Source organism: Falco naumanni, chromosome 10 (genome assembly GCF_017639655.2).
Source record: "Falco naumanni isolate bFalNau1 chromosome 10, bFalNau1.pat, whole genome shotgun sequence".
Classification (NCBI taxonomy): domain Eukaryota; kingdom Metazoa; phylum Chordata; class Aves; order Falconiformes; family Falconidae; genus Falco; species Falco naumanni.
The window spans coordinates 21,751,633-21,759,572 of NC_054063.1; the positions used below are offsets into that span (position 1 = coordinate 21,751,633).

At 51.1% G+C, this 7,940-nt stretch overlaps 1 protein-coding gene across 1 annotated transcript; it reads left to right on the forward strand.

The window, feature by feature from the left end:
• Positions 1 to 244: 244 nt before the first annotated feature.
• Positions 245 to 6,332, forward strand: COMMD7 (COMM domain containing 7). Its single transcript, XM_040609099.1, has 9 exons — positions 245 to 378; positions 2,048 to 2,101; positions 2,203 to 2,305; positions 3,894 to 3,950; positions 4,030 to 4,067; positions 4,619 to 4,709; positions 4,828 to 4,877; positions 5,389 to 5,437; positions 5,940 to 6,332. Exons 1-9 carry the CDS (start codon positions 295 to 297, stop codon positions 6,014 to 6,016), a joined length of 603 nt encoding a protein of 200 aa, XP_040465033.1. The 5' UTR covers positions 245 to 294; the 3' UTR covers positions 6,017 to 6,332.
• Positions 6,333 to 7,940: the final 1,608 nt, after the last annotated feature.

Here is a 7,940-nt window from a genome sequence, read left to right on the forward strand (position 1 = left end):
CCTGCGTGGCCTCGGGGCCCGTGGCACAGCCCCCCTGCGAGCCCCGCCGTGGGCAGCCGGCCCCTCGCCACACCGGCCCCCCGCCCGCCGCCAGCCAGCGGCTCCCCCAGCGCCGTGGGGCTGCGCCGTGGGCCGGCGGGGGGGGGGGGGAGCCCTCCGGTGCCCGCGGCCGCCCGGCAGCACCCAGCGGCACCGGCGGCGGTGCGGAAAGTGCGGCCGCCAATGCTCAGGCTGAGGCGGGCGCCTGCAACGGGGCTGGGGCCGGGCGGGGCGGGCGGAGCCGCGGCCGCCGCCATGGGGCTGCTCAACTTCACCCGCGACCCGGTGCCGGAGGCGGTGAGCGGCGACATGCACAACCTCAACCAGCTCAGCGCCCAGGTGGGGCCGGCCCGGGCCGGGGGGGGAGCGGGGCGCGGCCGCGGGGGCAGCCCCGGCCGGGGAGCCCGCGGGGCCCGCGGCAGCAGGGCGGCCGCAGCCGGCTGGGGTGAGCCGGAGCCCGGGTGCTGGGCCCAGCCGGCCCCGCGGCTCCGGAGCAGCCCCGGTACCGGGCCTAGTTGGGGCCAGGAAGGCCCCACAGCCCCAGAGCAGCCCCGGTACTGGGTCTCCAGCACTGTACCCTCGGAGCATCCCCGGTACTGGGTCACATCAAGCCTCCAGGCCCCACAGCCCCAGAGCAGCCCCGGTACCGGGGCCCACCGGGCCCAGCAGGCCCTACACTCTCTGAGCAGCACCAGTACTGGGCTGCATCAGGCTGCCAGGCCTCACCCCCCCCATAGCAGCCCCGGTACAGGGCCCCATAAAGCCTCCAAGCCCCACAGCCCTGGAGCAGCTCCGGTATCAGGCTCCATCGGGCCCAGCAGGCCCCACACTCTCTGAGCAGCCCCAGTACAGGGCCCCATCAGGCTTCCAGCCCCCACAGCCCCAGTACCGGGCCCAGTCAGGCCTCCATACCCCAGTGCCAGGGCCCCTGCTGGATTTCGGCCTGCTCCAGGAGGGACCTGCACTGTCAGGGACCTGGGGCAGGGCTGTGGAGCGTGACCCGGGGCTCAGCCGCAGCCCCAGGCCTGGCCGGGTGAGCCCCGCACACCGCGGGAGCTGGTTGCTCAGGCCGCAAGGCCTTCCCAGTGAAGGGGCTCAGGCTGTCCCCTGTGTGGGGAGTAGGGTCCTGTGGAGCACTGTGTTTTCTCAATGGAACTGCAGTATTTGGGGGGTGACTGATACCCCACGGCCCTCCTGCCCATCGTCAGTGCTGCCGGCCAGCAGTACATGTCTGCCTCCAGGTCACTGACACAGCAGGTGTGCAGCTGGATTGCAGAAGCTGGTTCTGCTCCTGCTAAAGTTAGTGGAAGATCTGAGGCTTTTTTAGCTCAGCTTGCCAGAACTGTGGGTAACAGCCTGGTGCCGACTCTGTTACACTGCTGATGACAAGGGTAGGGCAAGATGAGCCGCTGCAGCAGCAGACCAGCCAGCCATACCCAGAAGGTTGTGGCCAGCAGAGGAGGGAGGGTGGTAGTGCTCTGCCCTACAGGCAGCCTCTTCAGCCCTGCCAGCTGCACGCTTAGAAAACTGCAGTGACTAGTCCCTTAACCAGTTCTCCTTTCCCAAGTTAGTCTGGTTACCCCATGGAGTTTGTGAAACATGAGAGTAGATGTTTGCATCTTTTCCCACTCACAGTTTTTGGATTACACAGGATAGAACAGCAGCTTCTGATTAGTCACGAGTCACAAAAGCCTGTACAGTGCCAGCTACCAGCTACACAAACCCTTTGAGAGTCTCTGAAGAGCATCCATGAGCAAATCCCTTCCATAGGCATCTTGTAATGCCAAGGACAGGGGTACCTTACCAGCAGGGGAGGTCAAACTCTGGGACCAATGTACCGGGGGCAGGTGGAGCTGCATCAAAGTGGTGTATCTTGATGTAGATTATATAGATGTAGATTATATAGATATAGATGATATATATAGTTGTGGTGGTGATGGTTGTGGTGAGGTGCTGAGAAATGAAGTGTGCTGATGCCTGTCTGTAACACTGTCCTTTTTCTTCACAGCAATTCTCAGCACTGGCTGAAGTTCTCTTCCGCTTTCTAACAGAGCCCAAGGAGGTAAGGCATGTGCAGAACACCAAGGAGAAGTGTGTGAATGCAGCTCTCTGGTGAGAAACATGCAGACATAAGATTGTGTCACTGCTTTTTCTCTTGGGCAGGTAGAAAGGTTTCTGACTCAGCTCTCAGACTTTGCCACCATGAATAAAATCAGCTTAGGCCCTCTGAAAAACATTGTCAAAAGTATTCTTCTGGTGCCCAATGGTAAGTGATCATTTGCATATGCTGCCCTGAGGCCAAACTATTGCATCCATTCCTTCGTGCTGCTAAAGTATGTCTTCAGAACTGCAGTGTGCTTGGTTTGCACAATTAAGTGTTAATGGTTGGTGATAAATGGCTTAGTATTTAAGAATCAAAAATTCTGTTGAAATAACCCTGTTTGGTGACTTGGGCTTTGTATTCTGTATACTCTGCCTGCACACACATTTCACAGGCTTAACTAAACTCACTTAAATGTCTGGGCTTTAAATGCAAGCACAACACTGTGACAGCGCTTGGTTTAACTTGTACCTGTAAATCCATTTTGCCACACCAGTGCAGCCTTACGTTGGAACCAAGCCTTTGTAGTAACTGCCATCCAAGTGGGCCACTACTGTAAATTCCTACAAGGACAAGCGCTGTTTGAGACTGGTAGAACAATGTACACATCCCTCTAGAGTGGTCTGGAAAGTGGCGTAGTTCTAGGCCATATAAAGGAGACATCTGTCCTTACCAGTCTTGTTTTAGAAAAACACTTATGTGTCCAGCAGTTTGTCATTCATAAATAGTGGGGAAGAGGGGCAGGGGGATTCCCCTTGAATACCCCAGACTCCAGCACTTTATGAGATTACTGTAGTGTTGTGGCTGCTGTTTGACATGATAATGCATCAAACACCTCCACTGCACGTTCATCCCATTGATCCTTCTTGTTATTAATAGTCCCGGGCTATTATCCTTCAGTCCTGTGTTCCCCATAGCTTTCTTCACAGCAGTGAAGCCATGCACAACTGTTTCCTGCATTTGGTCCAGACTTGTTCTGCTACTTCAAGCCAGTCCTTCTGTCCAGGAGTAGCAATGAATAATTTCCTATCCTATAACTGTCTTGGGGGTATTTAATGTGGAATCAGCATGTTCTCACTTCCTGATCCTGGCCTAGGTACACGCAGTCTCATCGTTCCTGTTTGTGTGCACTGGCTCCAATCCCGCTATAACTTTTCCTTAGCTCTGGGATGCCACAGACAGTATCAGAACAGATTACAGCAGATAACTTTGCCTATGTGCTACACAGACGGGAAGCCACGTGGGATTGGCAGTCTCTTTCAATTTATGAGATTCCTGCTCTTGGCTTCAGAGAACAGAATCCTTGTAAACTTCCATGTGCTGCCTGCGCCCCAGAACAAAGGAGGCAGGCACAGCAGGCGAAAGTGTTATATGCACACGTTCACACCCATAATCCAAAACACAGCAGGTAGGTCAAATTAGTAGCCTGCCAGCCTTAACAGTTCTCCTTTAACAAGCAAAGCTTCTAGAGGAGAGAAAGCAGTGACTTCAAAACACAACTGCTGCTGCTGTTTCCATGGTTACCTGCAATGAAATCTCGCCCTCTCTCTCAGGCACTCCCATAGCCCTGACTTTTAAAGCACTGGGCATCTGCAAAGATACTAGCAGGCACAACTGTATTTCCTATCCTGAGGAGCTGTGGTTTGTTTCAAAACACAGCCTGAGAACAGAGGCTTTCTGTCGCGGGGTCTCCATCCCTGTGTTGGTTTGACTCAATAAAAAGTGATTTTTATTCTCTGCATTGTTTATTCAGGTGCCCTGAAGAGGAATTTGTCTTCCGAACAAGTCAGAGCAGATTTTATTGCTCTAGGTAGGTCACCTGACTTTCACTAAATAAAAGATAATTAATATTTATCACATATAGTAATCTCATCTGGTTTCTCCCACAGGCCTCAGTGAAGAGAAAGCCAGTTATTTTGCAGAACAGGTATTAATATATTTTTGCTTGTTTCTAAGCTAACAAAACGACAGTCTTTGAGTGGGAGCTTGTAAAGCCCTGCTGTGCTACTGAGATGTGTCAGCACTTAGGTATCTTCTTCAAAACTAGTTCAGAATTTTGAACTGAGGATCCTTGGATAACTGACAAGGAGCACTTTGTCCTCTGCCTTATCGGTTTCATGATTCCTGCACTTCTGTGTGGCTTTCATTTAATTGTTTTTCTCCTTTGCACGTGTTGAGCCCCGAGGTCATGCAGTCAACACAACTGCACATGACTTTTTGCACAGATATTGTTACACTGAACCAGTACTAAAACAAAAACAGTGAGTTTTGTTTACAGAATTGACAAGGGAGATGGAAATCCTAGCAGGACTCAAGCGTCTTTGAAAGCCCTCCCGACCACATTAGTTTGCCCCTTCGCACACCTCCATTTCAGGCTTCTGCCGTCAGTCTGCCTTGTTTCTGACTTAGTTGAAATTACAAGTAACATAAATAGAGGCCTCTCTGAACTGATTTCTTGTGTGTCTTCTGCTCTTGCAGTGGAAGGTGAATTCCCCCACCCTGACACACCTAGCTGTTGGTCAGACGCTGATGATTAACCAGCTGATAGATATGGAGTGGAAGTTTGGAGGTAACAGCGCTAAAACATAAACTGGATGGGTTGGGAAACCCAACAGCAGCTCTCAGCTAAATAACTTTTTCTTTCACAGTTTAGCTAACAGATTATCTCCCTTCTTTCTGACTCACAGTGACTGCTGGGAGCAGTGAACTGGAAAAAGTGGGAAGTATCTTCTTACAGGTAAATCTCCTGCATCAGAGAGTTCAGGTTGTAGTGCAGTTAAGGAACAAGCTATGAGCAGGCATGTGGGAAGCACTGACTGTGAGAGGAGCTAGAGGAAAGCTAGATCTCATAAGTAGCTCTGCAACAGTGCATCTGCTTCAGGCTTCTGAGTGCAACTGGCAGCAGATAGCAGGCATACTGCTATTTGTTTCTCTTCTGAAGACACCGTGTATCACAGAAGTGTAGCCCACTCTGAAAAGCTGTTCAAAAAGCTCAATCTGGCAAAGGTCATGCTATCTTGGGGAGGGAGGGGAAATGTGGCCATTTATAAGGACTTCCAGAGATCCTCCCAATGCCTAAGGAATCTATTCCTACAGTGACATTTCCTGAAAAGCCTGTCAAAGATGTGTGTGCTTTGCAGCACGATGCCTGTCTGAAACTCACAGCAGACTCCTGTACTTCTGTCTTTTCATGGTGCTCAGAATACACGTCTCTGAATTAAAATACCTCTGCCTTTTCTTCCCTTAAGCTGAAGCTGGTGATCAAAAAAGGGAGCCAAATGGAAAACGTGTATGTAGGTGAGTTAACAGTTCCAGAAAGGAAGTATGTGAAAGCTGAGTGGCTGCTCAAGAGCTTCTGGGCATTGCTGGAGGTGGGGGAGCTTTGGGCGCGGACCCTAGCAAGGGTCACTGCGAGAGCCTTGCTGGTGGGTGCTGTGGCCACTTCTGCCCTGGCCCCTGGGAGCATGATTGAGGAGCACTGACTGCTGAGCTATCTTCACATCTTTGCATAAGTAAATATAGATAGATATGCCATAGAGCTATGAAAAGCGGTCAGAGCAGCATGGCAGACAAAGAAAGTAAGTATTTCCCAGGTGTCAGTTGCTGTTAGGAGAATCCTAGCCCAGAACCCCGTGCAGTCCAGCTAGTGTAAAGAAATGGCTGCCGAAAGTCAGTCACAGTGTCTAATCCTGCCTAGCTTAAATGGACACAAGTTGCTCTGGGGGAGCATCAGAATAGCTTTTCCAATGTTGGAAGTGTAACCTGAAATTTAAGACTCAATGCCTCTTTTTTTCTGCAGAGTTAACTTTGCCCCAGTTCTACAGTTTTCTCCATGAAATGGAACGAGTCAAAGCCAGTCTGGAAAGCTTTAGCTGAAACTGCATGGGCCTGAACCAACATCTGTCCGGGAGGGTTAATCTCTCCTTGTGGGCCTGCAGATCTGCTCTTTCCCAGCTGACGCCGACACTCTGATAGGAGAATACAAGTCTGTGCAACAAGCAGTGGTGTTGCTGCCCAGAAGGACCCATCAGTCCCTCAGAACTTGTAATTTCAGCAAGTGTTCAGAAGCAGCTACAAATCCACTCATCTCTTTTATTTTTTTTTAATACTATTACAAGAAATTGTGGTCAGAAATAATGTGGATACTTGTATTAAAACAGCAAAGAAATAAACCCATTCCCATCCTGCTTCATTTGCATCAGAATTTGATTTTGTGAGAAACAGAAGCAAAGGATAATTTTCAAACTTGGAAGAACTAAGCAGAGAGGACAAGGGAAGCAAGGAGAGCATCTAACCAGTGAATCACTTCGCACTTGCTTCCAAGCCTCTCACTTCTCTTGTATTGAGAAATGGATTGATTACATCCTCCCTAGTCATGCCCCATCATGGAAAAGTATCTCGGTGGTAGACGAGTTCAAATATTAAACAACCAAACATCTGCCTCCATGCATGGGGGGGGGGAAAGACCTCTCAGGGGGTGACTAGAGAAATCCAGTTTGTATGTGCTGGGCTCTAGCGAGCAGCTCTTTAATCTGCAGTTTGTGTGACATTGCGCAGTTGGATCCAGCCCGTTTCCTGGTGGACATACGTTCAAACCCCATGAAGCGCCATTAGCTCGGCTCTTTCATTGGCTGGTGGCGAGGATGAGCGCTTCATGGGGAAGCAGAGGGGTGCTCCTGACCTGACGTGGGGGCAGTGGAAGATGTTATGTTCACTGAGGTTCCTCCCGTGTCCAGACTCTTAATTGTCCAGCACCTTTTGCCAGCCTGAGCTCACTGTAGCTTCCTCCCATGGCACAAAGCTGAACGAAGCTCCCTCTTACAGCACGCTTCTTCCACCGCTGGCATTTTCTGAGGCACCTCTATGTCCCTGACATACTTTGCCATCACAGTGGGGGGAATAAACTGCAGCACTAGGGAAGACACCAGCAAGATACTCCCCGATTCCTGAAGTAATTAACTGTCCTGCGGCATCCTGCAAATCTGCTGTAGGACAAGAAGCATCGTGGCTCCCTGCTTGTGCATCTGCTTCCAGTTAAAGCGTGCACAAAAAGACAGTTTTCTGTGAGAAAGGCATTACAAAGCTCCCTGCAACTCACAGCTTTACCCGCAGGTTTTCAGCTTGCAGAAAGCCCAGCATTGTTCTGCATTGCATTTCATGCAGTTCTGCATGAGTGACTAGAACCAATAACAAGTATGGACCTCGCCATGTGTTTGGGAACCAGCTTGGGGAATCCTGCTGACAAACTTGGGGACAGTGTTTGTGTATTTATTTTCCCATGTATTAGGCCATTCACAAGCACTTCAAGCTCTGTCACATGATTACGGTAAAAATAATTTTTAAAAAATCCTCTGAAATAATGCCCTGCAAAATATTCCATCTCCTTTTGGGTGGCAGGAAAAGCTGTTTTGGGGAGGAAGTCTGAAGGGTTGCTTTCTCAAGACAAAATAAATTCTTTTGCTTTACATTTTCTGCTGTCTGTTCCTATTATTTCTCCTCACCCTCCCGGTGCCAGGATGGCACCACTCAACCCTGTCTGGTTATGGCGGGAGGTGGACCAGGGCAATGCCAGAGAAGATGCCAGGCTCAGCTGTGGGTCAGGAATCCGCCACCCCCCCAGCGCTCCTCCCCCTGCCCGGTTGGGATTAAGCCGCTCGGGGCTGACGCATGCCGCGGCCCGCTGACCCCAAGCGCAGGGGTCACCTCCATGCTGCTCCGCAATCCCCACGGGCACCTCTGATCAGCGGCATTAGAGAGCGCTGCCGCCGTGCTGCAGCGTGACCTTCGTGCTGCCACCAGC